This window comes from Lissotriton vulgaris, chromosome 1_1 (genome assembly GCF_964263255.1).
Source record: "Lissotriton vulgaris chromosome 1_1, aLisVul1.2, whole genome shotgun sequence".
NCBI lineage: Eukaryota > Metazoa > Chordata > Amphibia > Caudata > Salamandridae > Lissotriton > Lissotriton vulgaris.
Genome location: NC_141685.1, coordinates 1,059,475,128 through 1,059,492,644, shown reverse-complemented (window position 1 = coordinate 1,059,492,644; position 17,517 = coordinate 1,059,475,128). Strand labels below are relative to the sequence as shown.

General features: G+C 45.8%; 1 protein-coding gene across 1 annotated transcript in view; it reads left to right on the top strand.

Moving 5' to 3' along the window:
• TRIOBP (TRIO and F-actin binding protein) overlaps positions 1 to 17,517 on the top strand; it is a 525,566-nt gene that overhangs the window by 89,646 nt on the left and 418,403 nt on the right. The window contains exon 4 of the mRNA XM_086962950.1: positions 8,640 to 8,791. Within this exon, the coding sequence (XP_086819076.1) occupies positions 8,640 to 8,791 (152 nt within the window). The remainder of the gene's footprint in view (positions 1 to 8,639; positions 8,792 to 17,517) is intronic.

The window sequence follows — 17,517 nt, the reverse complement described above, 5'->3', positions numbered from 1 at the left end:
AATCTGATTATTGTCAGTAAGATTTACTATTGTTTTATTATTTTGGCTTGCAGCCCTGAGGAAGTTATGTGGCATGAGATTAATGCCCTACGAAACACGTGTTGGCTGCAGTGATTGTTCTCTTTGGGAGTTCTGATTATTTTCTGAACATTGTATCTTGAACCTTGGATTGAATTTTGACTCGAACATCGCTTGGATTGGACTTTGAGAATTGAAATTAAAATACGGATCAATGTATTATAAGACCCGGGAGTCTGAAAAATTATTGGATGAAATTTTGGACTTTTTGCTCTCATACTTGCCTTATTAATTTTCTTTACATTATATTGGCTGTTTATAAATATCGCTTGTATTCAGATTGCTCGGCAGGAGTGTTTATAAGCTTCATTCTTGGACGTGTCCACAAGGTTTTAAGGGGGTTGGGTAACCTCCCTTTCCAGCCTAGTAGCAATCCACTTAGATACGTGAGGACTTTACTTTAAGCCATACTCTCAGCTGTGCGCCCTACTTCCCTGTTACCTAACTAGTTTGTATATGCCTCTAAGATGAGCCTGACTGCTCGTGCCAAGCTGCCAAGGGGGTGAGCAGGGGTTATTTTAGGAGTGTAACTCCCTTATCCTGACTAGAATGGTGGTTTCTGCCCGACTTTGGAACATGCCCTAGTCGACCAAAAATCCAATTTTTAACAACCTGAACCCGGTCCCAGGATGCTATTTTCTGGTTCAGGGAGAACCTGTTCTGGAAGTTTAGACTGAACTGAATCCCAATGTGGAGCAGGGTCAAGACTGATTTGTATATGTCAGGGCCCAATCTAGAATGGCATGGTGAGCAAAAAAACTGTGGATTTCGTCCCAGATCTCTGAACTGAGTGAATGTTTGACATTGTTCAGCATTCTGTCCATCAATTGTTCATTTTTCATTTATCGGCCTAAGTGGTACGGGTATGCCCTGACGTGGGTCCCGTACTCTCCATGCCGTTAGAGTCAAGCTAGTCTGGCTGATGAGGGGGTGATAACCCAAAACCAGTCCCAGGATGCTTGTTTCCGATCCAGGGAGGAACTGGCCTGTCAGGTCCTGCTAAACTGTTCCCTTAGGGGGTAGGGTCAAGACTGATTTGCATATGGATGGGTCCAAACTGGAATGGGATGGTGAGCTAAATAAACAGTGGATTTAGGCCCAGATCTCTGTAGTAGGGTGAATGTTTGACATTGTTCATGATTCCGTCCATCAATTGTTCTTTTTCCAACTATTAGCTTGTACCTGATAAAGGGGAATAATATGCCCATTTTGCTGCTTACCTCGTCAACATTTGCATGGCTGGTACTTAGCGTTTATTTTCCCCTTATTCAATTTTGGCAGGTTTGGCCTGCCTAAATCTATATGGGGAACTCTGTGGGCATTAAGTGTCAGCTATCACACTCAATATGTATCTATATATTTATATATTTTCCTCTACTGCGGAGAAAAAAATGTTAACCAATCTCTCCAAACCACCACTCTGACTTATCCTATTCCTCTTCCAAAATATGCCCTACTCATCCCAAATCTCCCTAGTAACCTTTTCTAAACTCTTCCCCCCTCTATCCCTCTTCGATCCTATTCATCCAACTAACAGACTTACCTGCCTACCACTCCCACAACTCCCAATAGCAATTTATATGTCCCTCTACTAATCCACCTTTAGCTTCCGGAGTAATGTGCTACTTGCCAAAAAGCGCTTCAACGCCTCAGGGGTAGTAAGCACTGTATAAATACAATTACAATAATTCCACTAAATGCAGTAACTGTATCCAGCGCACATACTGGGAATATCCGTGCCATTCTTAATGCGGGCCTATTTCCTCTGGGTAATTAGACGTGGTGCTATTAGTTGTAAAATCATACTTACCGATGTATACTTTCCTTGATAATTTGGTGATAGTCAAGATTGTGGATATGAAATGTTTGCAGGGTAATATTTCCACAACAATATAGTGACATCAGCAGCTTGAGAGGCAGTGGTACTGGGCAGGTATTGGTTTCCAGCAGTTATTGTGCCTATAATCAACACCTATCAAGCAAACCTATTAATAAATAGCCCCCAGCGGAGATGTTCCACCATAATCGACCAACGGCAGACGTACTGTGCAGGTATTCAGTACCTAGAGGTAGTACGACAAGATGAAGACCTCAACAGTGTCAAGGGGCCAGTAGCCAAGCCCCAAAAAAGGTACACACAGTCCAGTACTGATTCTGTAAATAAGGCATGTTTACAGTAAGGAATGAGTCCACCAACAGTTATCAATCTCCATTTAACAGTTGAAATGCAAGTAATCATTTCAGCAGGTGTAATGACCTTCTAAGCATGTTCTAGAACAGTAGTCTTCCAATGTTTTAAAGCTGTGCCCCCACCCTAATAAAAAAAGAATCCAGCCCCTAGAATGAAAACCTATTGTTTCACAAATATTTTATAAAGCTGGCCGCTCTAAACATATCTAACAATTCAAACAAACATTTCAGATATGTTAATTTATCCGATTGAAAAATGCAGTCAAATACATGATTGCCAACAAGCTATGGGCAGCCTGACCTTCCTAAAGCACAAAAGTATCCACAGTGCGAGTCTTTATCAGGCATGGTTGGTTTTGGGGGCACTTTGAGGGTTATTTGTATCCCCTTTTCCTTTGACGCGTCTCCCAGCCAGCATATGAGTGACACAATATCTTACTTGTGGCCCATTACAGGCTAGCTAATTTGAGAACGGTCTATAGCCAAGTAGAAAGTACAAGGACTACCAGACATCAATGATATATATATAAGAAACCACAGATCGATATTATGGTAATGGCATCCAACAGTATGTAGACTCACCACCCAAGTAGTTAGTGAATTATTCAATTTATTATTCAGAAAATGATATAAATATTTTTATCTTTTTATAGCACTTTTTACTCCTTTTTTCATTTGTTTACTTATATTTAATGAGGCAGATTTACAATTCATGAAGATAAAGGTTTAAAAACACATGACAGACAAACAATTAGCATTAGACATGACAAATGATGGAGGCAATGAGGCAGGGTAGTTGGCTATAGACCGTTCTCAAATTAATTATGTTTCCCTATGTATAGCAAGTGTATTATTGATATATAGGGGTCCCCTTTTTCCAAATCCATTACAGGCTAGCTCCTGGTCTCTCTGTTGTTTCAGTAAGAACACAGCACTGTTTCCAGCATGATGCTTCTTTTGGATATTGCCTGCCGCCCACCCCCCTTCAGATCAATTCGGCTCCCCCTCTCCTCCCGAGTTTGACGACCTCTGCTCTTGAAAGCTATTGTGAGACAGGAAATGGGCCGCTGAGTGGGTCAAGAATAGGCCTGGTCAAAATTTAAATTAGGCTGGTGTAATTTGCGTAATTTCCGGAATTTTTCGTTTGTTACGCAAAATTCCTGATATTATACCATTATGCAACATTGTGTGATCACACGCTGTTTGCAGCTAAATTTTAACGCGAGCATGAAGGAATAACACCAGAATGCGAGCCTCTGTTGCTCGCGCCACTTGTATTTTTCATGCTTTAAAAAAAACAAAAACTAGGAAATGCCTCTTCTGTCAAAAATGGACTCATGGGAAGATTTCATATTAAATCTGAGGTTTGCATTTTGCGAAATAATGCCTACTCCCCGAAATTTCGCCTAGTTAAGCAAAAGCAAACAGAAACATTTCGCTATCCCTAGCCTAGTCAATACGAGAAATTCGCTTCCTCAATACAGACAGCAGGGGCAGAGCATTTGTCTTCAGATTTCCGGCAGCGGTACCTTTCCAGTGGGAACTCACTCATTCAAGATATTATGTCAGTGTGTGACCTATATCAGACATGTGGCAACAGTTATTCGGTCCCATGCACATCTGTTTGCCAATCAATCAATCAATCAATCAATCAATGCATTTATATAGCGTACTACTCACCCGGAGGGTCTCAAGGCACTAGGGGAGGGGGGGGTCCACTACTGCTCGAACAGCCAGGTCTTGAGCTGCTTCCTGAAGGCGAGGTGGTCCTGGGTCAGGCGGAGGTAGGTCGGGAGGGAGTTCCAAGTCTTGGCGGCCAGGTAGGAGAAGGACCTTCCCCCTCTGGTGGCTCTTCGGAAGCGGGGGACGGCGGCTTGGGCGTGGCCGGTCGATCGAAGCTGGCGTGTGGGAGCGTAAAAGTTGAGGCGGCTGTTGAGGTATCCTGGGCCTTGGTTGTGTAGGGCTTTGTGTGCGTGGGTGAGGAGACGGAAGGTGATTCTCTTGTTGACCGGGAGCCAGTGCAGGTCTCTCAGGTGTCCGGAGATGTGGCTGCGACGGGGGATGTCCAGGATGAGTCGTGCTGAGGCGTTCTGGATCCGCTGGAGTCTCTTCTGGAGTTTGGCGGTGGTACCGGCGTAGAGGGAGTTGCCGTAGTCCAGACGGCTGGTGACGAGGGCCTGGGTGACCGTCTTCCTGGTCTTGGTGGGGATCCACCGGAAGATCTTACGTAGCATGCGCAGGATGTTGAAGCACGACGAGGAGACGGCATTGATTTGTCTGGTCATGGAGAGGTAGGAGTCCAGGATGAAGCCCAGGTTGCGTGCGTGGTCTGTTGGTTTGGGTGCGCTGCCCAGGGCGGGGGGCCACCAGGAGTCGTCCCAGGCGGAGGGTGAAGACCCCAGGATGAGGACTTCTGTCTTGTCCGAGTTCAGTTTCAGGCGGCTGTTCATCATCCACTTGGCTACGTCTGTCATCCCTTCGTGTAGGTTGGCTCTGGCGGTGGCGGGGTCGTTGGTGAGGGAGAGGATCAGCTGGGTGTCGTCGGCGTAGGAGATGATGTTGAGGTTGTGTTGGCGTGCGATGGCTGCGAGGGGGCTCATGTAGACGTTGAAGAGGGTTGGGCTGAGCGAGGAGCCTTGAGGAACGCCACAGATGACTTCGGTGGCTTCTGATCTGAACGGGGGGAGGCGGACTCTCTGTGTCCTTCCGGCGAGGAAGGAGATGATCCACTCTAGTGCCTTCTCCTGGATTCCGACGTTGCTGAGGCGCTGCACTAGGGTACGGTGGCAGACAGTGTGGAAAGCCGCGGAGAGGTCTAGGAGGATGAGGGCCGCTGTTTCTCCGTTGTCGAGCAGGGCTCGGATGTCATCGGTGGCTGCGATCAGGGCGGTCTCAGTGCTGTGGTTGGCCCGGAAGCCAGACTGCGAGAGGTCGAGCGATCCGTTCGTCTCAAGGAAGGCGGCCAGCTGTTTGTTGACGGTCTTCTTGATGACTTTTGCAGGAAACGGGAGCAGCGAGATGGGGCGGTAGTTCTTGAGGTCGGTGGGGTCGGCTGATGGCTTCTTTAGTAGAGCGCTGAGTTCGGCGTGTTTCCAGCTCTCCGGGAAGGTAGCGGTGTCGAAGGAGGTGTTGATGATGTCCCACAGGTGGGGTGCGATGACAGCGTCGGCCTTGTTGAAGACGTGGTGAGGGCAGGGGTCGGTCGGAGATCCGGAGTGGATGGAGTTCATCGTGCGGACGGTGTCTTCGGTGCTGATCGGGGTCCAGGCGCGGAGGGTGGTGGTGGGGGGCGGTCGTTCGGTCGTGGCGTGCGTCGGTTGAGTGCTGAAGCTGTTGTGTATGTCCGCGATCTTGTTGTGGAAGTAGGAGGCGAGGGAGTTGCAGATGTCTTGTGAAGGGGTGATGTCGTTGTTTCCGGCGTTGGGGTTGGAGAGCTCTTTAACGATGTTGAAGAGTTCCTTGCTGTTGTGTGCGTTGTTGTCCAGTCGTTCCTTGAATGCAGTTTTCTTGGTGGTGCGAATCAGTTGGTGGTGTTTTCGGGTGGCGAGCTTGAGGGCAGTCATGTTGTCCGGTGTTGGGTCTCTGCGCCAGGCTTTCTTGAGGGCTCGGCAGTTCCTCTTGGAGCTCTTGAGTTCGTCGGTGAACCATGGGGCTTTCTTGCTGCCGGGTCTGCTAGGTGGGGTCCTCAGAGGGGCAAGGTCGTCTGCGCAGTTGCTGATCCACTTTGTGAGGTTGGTGGCCGCCTGGCTGGGGTTCGTTGCGCCGGTGGGAGGGTTCTTGCTCAGGGAAGTCGCAAGTAGGTCGGCTGTGATCTTGTTCCAGCTTCTGCGTGCAACCAGTTGCTGGTGGTGGTGGATCGTGGTCCTTCTGAAGCTGAAGTGGACGCAGCTGTGGTCCGTCCAGTGGAGTCCGGTGGCGTGGCTGAAGGTGATGTCCTTGCTGGATGCGAACACGGGGTCAAGTGTGTGTCCGGCGTAGTGGGTGGGGGTGGTCACCAGCTGCTTGAGTCCGAGGTTTGCGAGGTTGTCCAGTAGGGTGGTGGTGTTGCGGTCGTTGTTGTTCTCCAGGTGGAAGTTGAGGTCTCCGAGGAGGATGTAGTCAGCGGAGGGGAGGGCGTGCGGGCTGATGAAGAGCTCGACGGCGTGTCTGTGAACGGAGCGGGTGTTGAGCAGGATGCACTTGAGGTAGCTGCTGCTGTTGTTCGGCTTGGTGGGTGCTGGTGTGGTGCAGGTCCGGTTGCAGGAGTGGCAGCTGAAGGGTCCGTGGGTGCGTCTCGGGGTGGCTCGGTAGCATCCCGGGATTCGGCCGGTGTTGAGAGCGTTGAGTTGTAGGTCCGGCGGGAGGGCTGGTGTCTGCGGGGGCCAGGGGTCCTGGCGCTGGGCGCGGTCCAGGCGCGGACGGGCGCAGACGGGCTTACCTTTGGGGCTCAATCGGCGCTCCCACTGCGCGCGTCCACTGCGCGGTCGCTCTGGGGGCGTCATAAGTGAGGAGCCGGGAGGGCGGGTCAGCTGGGTGGCGGGAGCGGGGTGGCCAATGGGCGGGAGGGGGGCGGAGATGCCGGAGGGCAGTGGCGGGAAAGGAGGACCGAGGGCGGCTCAGCGGTGGCTGGGTCGTCCGGCGGCTGGGCAGGAAGCACACAGGAGGGGATACAGACGGCAAAAGGGGAGAGGGGAGGGGGAACACAAAGTTAAATACACGGGGCGAAAAGGCAACAGGGGAGACAGAGGCACAATACAAACGGCGGAGTGCAGCGGGGGAGACAAAAGTTAAGTGAACAGGGCGAAAGGCAACTGGGGAGACACGGGGGAAAAACAGATGAATAACCCCTAATATAAGGAGCCACAATGTGTCCCCAAGCAGTGTATTTGTAACAGCAACCAAACCACCAGCACAAGTATTGTAGCAGTTACCAACTCCGATGGATGTGCCCAGCATTTCCATATGCCAGCATCGCGTTCCTCCAGCAGAAGTAGTGGGCCATGTTCAGTGCCTCACACACTAGAAGCAGTGGGCCATGTCAGTGCCCCACAAGCTTGAAGTCCAGCAGAGAGATTTTGCCAGTAGTCAGACACTTACTAATGTCCTGTATCCGAAACAAATTCAGCAACATGCATATTGTGCCAATTACCAGCTCATAGAAGGAGTAATGTATAAACATGTTTGTATGATGGAACCACGCATGCCCTTTTCCATGCATGACTTTACAACGTGGTCAATACAACAAACACGCCATTACCACGCATTTCTTTACCATGCAACAACTTGCCATAGGGACGTGCTGGACTTTGGAATGGTATAATTTACTATTCCAACTCCAGTCGGCACAACAATAAGGAACGTTTTGGACTTCAAATCCAACACCACTCCAACAGCGAGTTCCCTAAACCAAGTCGACGTAAAGACTTGCGTGGTAAAGGAATATGTGGTAACAATGCATCGTTGTATTGACCGCATTATAAAGGCACTTTGTGGTTCCGGCTGCGTGATAAAGGCTGTTTCCCTGTAAACATTATATCCTCCAACAAACGTTGTGCACTTGGAACGAGCAACACTTGCAGGCTGCTAGTAACTAGTCAACAAGAAAAAGTAGTGAGCCAGTAACCAGTTTTCGAGTGGACATTGTGTGCCGTTATCAGTCCCAGCTGTTATGTGCTGTGCTAGTACCAGGGGCGGTCTTAGGCATGTGCAAGCTGTGCACCTGCACAGGGCCACCAACCCCCAGGGGCCACCACGCCAATATATAACGTTAATATAATAATCCTCAGAGGATGGATACATATTTGCGTGGCGGCCCCTGGCAGGGATTTGGTGGCCTCCGGCTCTGTTCCACTTCCAAACACCCTGACCCCCCCTCTTCACTAGCCTCTGCGCTCCGCCCCGGCCCCCTCTTCCGGGGTCCCCTACCTACGCTCCCTGGCCAGGGCCGCCATGAGCCTAAAGCCGCCCCTGCTAGTACTTAATCCTCCAGCAGAAGTAAGAAGCTAGAAATCCACTCTCACCAGAGGCGATGATCAAAAACTCAAAATGGTACAGAGGTATCAGTCGGGGTCGGACTGGGTAACCAAAGCAGCCCTGGCAATTTTGTGAGACCAGCCCCAGGGCGAGGGGAGGGGGACTGCAAGTGTGAAGCTCTGCTGCTATTGTTATTGGGGGCCAATAGTGCAGCACCGCTGAAAAAACGTCCGCTAGTAACAAACCCTGCCCACACCGCTGCAAAACCAGCCCCCATCCAGCCCCCGGGAAAATGCCCGATGCCTGCTATGGCCAGTCCGATCCTGGTATCAGTCATTGTGCCACTCACTGTGTGGACTGACATGTCTCCCACTTGTACATTTTACCCTCTAATTGCACCCATTTCTCCCCTTTCTCAGCCTCCAGAGCAATTTGCAGACAGCGTGCTTATTGAGCATTCCTACTATGACGTGGTATTCACCCAAGAAACATGTGACCCCACAAGCCCCATTTGCATCCTAGCCCCTGAATGCGAGCTGTTCATTGGCGACGGGAATGAGCAGGAAGAGAGGTGAGTGCCAGGGGACATGCTGGTGGGAGTCACAGTGCACAGTAAAATGAATTATCAGAACTTTCAAGGTCTGCACTGCTGAATGACACCACTTTATTTACACTCTTTTTGCACATCTATGTTCAAAGCATCACTGTACACACATTAGCATTCTGTGGGAAGAAATGTGGGAAACTGATGTACATCAGAAGTCTAAGGAGTTCACGGGCAGCCGAAATTTAGGAAAACCATCGTGAGCAGAAACAAAATGTATTGTATAGAAAAAAAACCAGAATTTTAAAATGAGCTGAAAAGCAGGCTAATGTGGGACATTCATCACATGCACAGAAGTAGAAAGTTGTGTTTGGCAGAAATGTGGGGAAATTGCAATGATCCCAAATCTGAAAAATTGACGGGGATAGAAATTTTGAACTTGCGAGGTGGCCAAAAATGATATTTTTAAGGAATTTTACTAAGCAGGATGTGAGAATCTCTGGTAAAGTGAAAATGTGGGCAATTTCCTTTTAACAGAAATGTTGGAAATCCACGGTGAGCAGAAAATGGAAGATTTTAAGTTGAGCAGAAACTAGAGAAAATATATGGAGCATAGATATGAAATTTATATTTCTCAGAAATAGGGGGAATGTCATATGAGAGGAGTGGAAAGGGGAGACATTTTAGTTAATAGAAATGTAGGAAATTCACAATAAGTAAACATTTGAGGAAACATGTTAAGATCAAATATGGAAAATTCATGGTTATCAAAAATGTGTAACCTATATAGGGTGAATAGAAATGCCCCGCGTTTATGGCATCCATATTTGTTTGCAAATGTATTGTGAAAAAGAATGTGAGAACTATACATTACACTGATATTTGAGAAACTCCTCCTGGAAGAACTGCAAATTAATACAAGCTGAACAAGCTGAAATGTGAGGCATTCATATAAAAACAAAAATGTTAAGAATTTCTGTTTAGAATATTCATGATAAACAGAAATGTTTGTAGTTCATAAAGTGGAAAAATGCAAAGTGTATTTTGAAAAAAATGTGGGGTGTTCAGGCAAACCAGCAATGTTTAAGTTTTGTGTCAATTAGAAGGAGATCTTGGGAATTTATGTTCAACAGAATTTTGGGAGTACATATTTGTTAGAAATGGAGTCTCTAGTTTGCAGTGGTTTGCACCCAGTCCAAGTAGGGACTCTCCCTCTAGTGAGGGTAAGGGAGTCACACAACTAAGATAACCCCTGCTCATCCCTTGGTAGCTTGGCATGAGCAGGTAGGCTTATATTAGAGGAAATGTGTAAAGTATTTGTACACACACACAGTAATTCAGTGAAGACCCTAGAAAAGGAGTCCATACCAGTTTAGAAAAATAGTAAATATTTAATGACTAAAACAAGACCAAAACAACAAAAATCCAACATACACAAGTCAAAATACCACTTTAAAAAGATTAGGCAAGTTTAGGTCATAGAAATCAATGGATGCGTTGTTTTTAGCACAAAGTATCTCCGATGTGTCAAAAATCAAAGATGGTGCAAGGTGCAGGATAGGCGAGGCACTGGAAAAACAAAGCTATGCGTCTGTTCCTTACTACACAGGGGAGGTGATGCGTTGCCTCCTTACTGACAGGGGAGGTGATGTGTCGATTTCAGTGAAGTAGTGTGGCTCACTGGTTAGAGGCGGCAGACCCGAGAGCAGAGGACGGCCCGGGACCAGGGTTCGATTCCCGGCGCGGCAGGTCTCTGGACCAGGGTCAGCGGACTCGATAATTCTCTCGCCTCGGTGCCCACTCTGATCAGCGATCACACTCGGCAACTCTGGGCATTAGCTTGCCTCATCTTCACTAACGGCCCCACCAGACCGCCGGGGATGCCTGGTCTCACCCTGGAGATACCCATTAAGGGACCATCTCTCAGGGAAGCCAGGAAGGGTTTCGCAGCGGTCGAAGCGCCTTGGGACCCTACGGGTAAGTAGTGCGCTATATAAATGCCTATACATACAGAACACGTGGTCTCAGTTCCTTACTGTAGTGCGGTGTCAATGAAGAATTGTCACCCAGGGACAATACGTCAAAAATCCAGATACACTGCATCAATCAATGGCGGTGAAGCAGGCGCTGCATCGATTTTACTGCTACGAAGCAGGCGCTATGGCGATTCCACATCTTTGAAGCAGGTGCTGCGTTGAAGTCAGAACAGGTGCCACAGACTTTGGTGACTGGGTACTCAAGACTCGCACTGCAGTGACTTTTCTGGCGTGCTGCAATGGCTCGGTAGGGCCTGTGGTGAACACCATGGTCGGTGCTTTAAGCGGGAGCCACGCTTCAGGTCAGGCAGCTGCGATGCGTTGATCTTTTACAGCGGTGCATCAAGAAAACAGGCCTGGGAGTCTATGTGTGGACTTTCCCCTTAAGATCATCAGGTTACACTTCCAAGGGCCAAGGAAGTAGATTTGAAACCACTTGGCAAGTCAGGACGAAGCCGAAGAGCTTAGGTACTGGCAGGTGAAGTCTTTGATGGCCCTGAGACTTCTTAACAGGAGGCAAGTTCAACTCAAGCCATTGGAGAACCTTGGAAGCAGGATACAGAAAGCAAAGTCCAGTCCTTTTGCTCTGAGGACAGAACCAGCTAGCAGCAGGCCAGCTCAAAAAAACAACATGCTCCCAATAGGGAATTACACTTAAAAGATATTTCAAGGCAATCCTCATGTTACCCTAAGGGAGAGATAGTTCTTGCAATTGTGAAAAATGAAATTAGCAGTGTTTCACTATTAGGGCATGTAAAACGCACCATCAGATTCAAGGTGGGCAGAAATCTGGTAAATCTCCATGGTTTGAGAAAACAAAAACCTCCTTGATTTTCAGCAACATTTGGACATTTTTCTTAAGAGGAGAAAAAAACTACAGTTGTTCATTTCTCCTCCTGTAGTGAATAACCACTTCTTAAGGCCTCTGCGTGATTAAATCAACCATTTTCATAGTTTCTCTTCATATACAAGTTGCGTTTTGCCTGTTGAGAGCCACCCACATTAAAAAAAAATTAAGCTAAAACGGTATTTAAAACACCCTGTTTAAGAATTATTAAAGGTCATTAGGGCAAGACTCTCTGCAGAACAGAGTTAGCCTTCTCAAGTGCCCCCTGAAAGGCTGGGGCCCTGGGCCAGAGCCCACTTTGCCCATGCCTTAAAACGTCCCTGCACAAAGGCACGTAGGATTACGCAAACAAGTACCCCTGCAGTACTTTTACTTTTTCTCACATGCCTTTGTGTACTCCTGTAGTACTCATTTGCATACTCTTACGTGCTTTTGTGAATCTCCCGAAAACATCCCAAACGGGACTATTCGGTACAAATAGAAAGGACTAATAGGGAGTTAGATGTTTTGGGGTCATGTCTGAAAAGTATGTAGAAGTATATAAAAGAGTACTACAGCAGTATTCTTTTACTTGTACAACTCTTTGTGAATGAGTCCCCTCAAGCCAAAACTAAGTTCTAGATCCAGGAACCGGAATATTCAGCAACAAATTCTCCAAAATTGTAACTCAATGGCGGCAAACCACCGTCTTCTTTAAGCGAATGGGCTCTTCTCTTCTTGAATGTAGAGTGGGGCATTTTAACCTCTTTACCTCCACCTTCTAAAACTGTGACAATGACCAGTTAGCATGTTTTGGGACTGGAAGAGTTTTGTCACATACAGTAAATAAAAATAAAAAAATACAAGACTGGGGCTGGAATGTACTCAAACACATTTACGTGGTGGCTATGACTTGTACTGGGAGACTTTGCTTAAATATGGGCATGGTTTCCATAATCACTGGTAATCTTAATTTTATAGAGAACTTTATGTCTTCTACCTCATCACATGGGAGTATGATTCAACAAATGTTTCGTTTGCTAAACTCAGTGTCCTGGAAGTAAATGACCTTTTTATTTTTTTAACTTAGTTGGGCACACTACATCCTAGTACTTTTTCTCTTTCATTGTAATATTATTGAAAGCACCTCTACCAGTGATCTTTCAATACCATTTATCTGGTATGCTTGGAAGTGTGATCAGCAATCATGATCTTATTATGAAAAAATTGAATAAAAATGATTTAAAAAAAAAAAAGTAATACATGCACCTTTACTACCTTGCACAAGTCAATCAATACAATTATATCACCCATAATGAAAAACAGTGCTTTGCATTAAAATAAAAATCATCAGAAGTTTAGGAATTTATTAGTGAGCAAAAATGTAGGAAATTAAGGGTGACTGGAAACAGAAATTTGTGATGTGTAGAAAAAAACTGATTTTCAAATTGAGACAGTAAATGTAGAAAGTTCATCACATGCACACATGTATAAAGTTTGTGTTCAGCAGAAATGTGAGGAAATCACAGTGAACTGAAACCTGAAGAATTCATGGGAGTCGAACTGTTTAAATTGGAAAATGGCCAAAAATATTATATATTTAAGGACATTTTGAAATGTGAACATTCACTTGAAGTTCAAATGGGTCAAATTTGTAGTAAGCAGTAATGAGAGAGATTCACTTAAAGTAGAAATATAGGCAGTTTCCTTTAAACAGAAATGGTGAAAATTCATGGTGCGCAGAAATTGGAAAGTTTTATGTTGAGAAGATTTTTTTTCAAGTATGTTGAGCATAAATATGGAAATTCATATCTGAAAGAGATGTTAGTGATAGATTCCTTACCTTAGAATATCCCCAGGCGTCAGACTGGATCTGGAAAGTTTTGCTTAGCAGTATCCTTGCGCGTCAGAGGTGGCATCCTGCGGCTCCTCGTCCATCACTGGCGTCGTCAGCGCCGAGATGACATCATGGAAAGTGCTTAGGCGCCACCCATGCGCGCTGACGTCAGTTCTTTCTCTTACCGTGCCAGTAAGCGCTGATACGGATTGAGCACGTGCCTTAGTCACTTTTTGACTGCTATTTTGAGACTTTTGTCTCCCCACTTTTTCTTCTGGTGCACGTAGGGATGCCCGGCTTTAAGGCATTCCTTCCCTCTGTCTGGGGAAGTGTAGTGCAGGTGTTCACAGACAACACCACCACCATTTGGTATTGCAACAAACAGGGCGGGGTGGGGTCGTGGACCCTATGTCAGGAGGCTCTGCACCTCTGGACATGGCTGGAACATCAAGGCATTACCTTGGTGGTTCAACACCTGGCAGGTTCTCTGAACGCCAGGGCGGACGAACTCAGCAGCCAGTGCTCGATGGATCACGAATTACGTCTGCGCGGCACCAGCGTATCCCGGACTAACAACAGTAGCAGGGGAGAGATCCGCAATAGTGACACAAAAGAGAAAGGAGGTCACCGGTATGCTCAGAATGAGCATCCAAGCGGAATACACACAATTGTGAAAGAAAAACAGAGTGGTGGTACTGACCCATTCCCTGAAGAAATTGCCTTTAATTCAACAGGCAATGAAACATGTTGGCCCTCTATGATATAAGGAGGCAGCAGAGTGTCCTTTTAATGTGAGCAAACCCACAGCACAGAATAAAGGTGGCTAGCTAGTGTTGTTTGTAGCTCATTTTTAAGAAACAAAGTGGTCCCTACATGAGAGGATCTTCTTTATGGGGTCAGTTTTTTAGTGTTTGAAGTATCACTTTGGTAAACGCAACTAGTAAATTCCCTACTGGTTTTACTGCACATGTGCACTTCACCATCACCATTACATATGGTGTGTTCTTATTTTTCTTAATGTTATGGATGTGCTGATGATGAGAACCTAAGTCCGCTGGTGAGTACCAACCAGTTAGACTCCCATGGTGTTGTTTCCGTGAGGCACTCTATACCTTTTCTCACATTTGTTTGCACTATTGGTATTCACTTGCATTAATAGTGTTCCAGATAGTTCACACGGGGTTGCACAACCTGAGAACAACATTTTTTACATAGAACAGGGACCTATAGAGATATACAGTGTAGGATTCACTGCCTTAGCAGCACACAAAATGGTGGCAGCTATTGACCAATATCAGGTCCACGTGTATTGGTTCTAGTTTTTAGGCCAGGTCTCCATTGTGTTTTGTTCCAGTGAGTGAGAGGTTGACCTGGTCTATATAAATACCCCTCGGTCTCCCTAGTGAATTTAGCACAGCATCAGGGCAACCTATCCGATCATGTTCAGATCTCGGAGGGCACTGCACGACACGTGCAGTGGTGGCTCACAAATCGCTGAAGTACTGAAAATTATTCACCACCTCCCAATTATTGTTATATCCACAACCAATCCCATTCCCATTACCAATAATCAGTCAGTTGGCAGTGTAGAAGGTCCAAGCATTTATTATAACAAACAAACTCTGCCATAGGAGCTCCTTGCGACCTAACCCCACGAGGTCTGCCAAGAAGACTGCTGGCACACTGTCAGTATCCAACAAAGAACAAGTGCCTATACTGAAAGTAATTTAAGAGGGATTTGACCGCCAGAAAAGAGAATTCTTCAAGACTGGGGTGTGCTTATAAATTGCTATTTTATTTTAACGTCTGGGTCAAAGAAAGAAGGGGTTATATATGTCTTGATCATATACAATTGAACAGAAAATACAGTTTTTTCACACCAAGAGAAAATATTATGGACACAAAACCAGTGAAAATGTTAAAATCCAACAGGCATATCGAATTCATTCATATCACATTTATTCATCTTCATTCATACGACACACATCTACAAATACTCAACTAGGCTAGATACGAATATATAACCGAGCAGAGTATTGGGTCTGCTATAATATATACAGTTGTTATATACAATTTTTACAATGATTATGCACGTCTAAATCAAAATAAATCAACAAGGTTCAAAAATGCAATCAAAAGCAATATATCCAACAGTTTGTGGCCAGTAGTATGACGATGTTTTCACACTACGGGAAGGATAATGAAAAGAAGCAGACACTGGACATGAAGGGGCCTACGCGTTTCAAATCCCTATGGGTTGGGAGGGATTTTCATCAGGGCCAGGTAGCTCTAGAAAGGAAAAAGAAGAAGATTCTATAGTGTATGTCTTAAAAGATTAAAAAGAACCAAGAAGCTAGAGTGCAGAACCACCCAAGGTTCCAAATGCTTACCACTAGCGGAGAAAATCCGAAGGAAAGATGTATCACCTGTGTAACAACAAAACAATAAGGACTACATAAATGAAGGGAAGTGTTTGTCCGAGGCTTTAAGATACAGTATTTTGGACAAACCATTTACCTTAGGTGTGTGTGGCAGCCACGTTGGTGAAAGAAATCCAAGTTGTAGAATGGGCGGCGAGTAGACTTTGGATGGCCTTAGGGAGAGACGAACGCTATTAGTGTGGAACGGTAGCTTTAGGTAGTGCTTTCTTTAACTGGTACTGAACTTGGGTTCTTACCGGGGGATCGTGGACGGTCGCGTCCCACCTCTTGGTTGCCAAATATTCAGTCTTCGTTGGTTTCCAGTCACTGATTGAAAAAGAAAAAATATTGAAGGCTTCTCGGACCAGTGTTCGGGGTGTGAATACACACGTCTTTGAAATTAGAGCTAGACGAGAAGGTGCTTACCGGAAAAAAGCGAAAGGTCTATTCGAAGGATTAACCGGCGTCTCCAATAGCACTGGTCTCTCGCACATGCGTGGAGTGTGATATAGTGGCTGCGGCTCCTCTATATGTAGTACATGATTGCGCATGCGTGAAGTCAGCAAAAGTAGTGACTTCAGTTTTTACAGGTTCATCTCTCATAATTTATATATCTCCGATATTTCATTGAGCCCTCTCACGGCTGTGTCGAATTTGACAATTAAATAGGCCTCTCTTTTTGAAAGTTTTTGATCCATATCTCCTCCTCGTGGATCCTTTTCAATACGCGAAATCACTGTCCATTTGATGTCACTTAGGGAATGGTTACAACGTTTCCAATGGTTTACCAATGGGGCGTTTTCAGTTCCATTCTTTATTCTGGATTTGTGTTGGGTAATTCGGGTGCGGATTTCTTGATTGGTCTTACCGATGTAAAGTAGGCCACACGGGCAGATGATTCCGTATACAACATATTTCGTTTTACAATTGCTGAAGTTATCATGTTTCCATGAGATGCCCTGATGTTGGAATAATGATCCCTCGATGGTTAATTCACAACACATACATGTTCCACACTTGTGGAACATGATAACTTCAGCAATTGTAAAACGAAATATGTTGTATACGGAATCATCTGCCCGTGTGGCCTACTTTACATCGGTAAGACCAATCAAGAAATCCGCACCCGAATTACCCAACACAAATCCAGAATAAAGAATGGAACTGAAAACGCCCCATTGGTAAACCATTGGAAACGTTGTAACCATTCCCTAAGTGCCATCAAATGGACAGTGATTTCGCGTATTGAAAAGGATCCACGAGGAGGAGATATGGATCAAAAACTTTCAAAAAGAGAGGCCTATTTAATTGTCAAATTCGACACAGCCGTGAGAGGGCTCAATGAAATATCGGAGATATATAAATTATGAGAGATGAACCTGTAAAAACTGAAGTCACTACTTTTGCTGACTTCACGCATGCGCAATCATGTACTACATATAGAGGAGCCGCAGCCACTATATCACACTCCACGCATGTGCGAGAGACCAGTGCTATTGGAGACGCCGGTTAATCCTTCGAATAGACCTTTGGCTTTTTTCCGGTAAGCACCTTCTCGTCTAGCTCTAATTTCAAAGACGTGTGTATTCACACCCCGAACACTGGTCCGAGAAGCCTTCAATATTTTTTCTTTT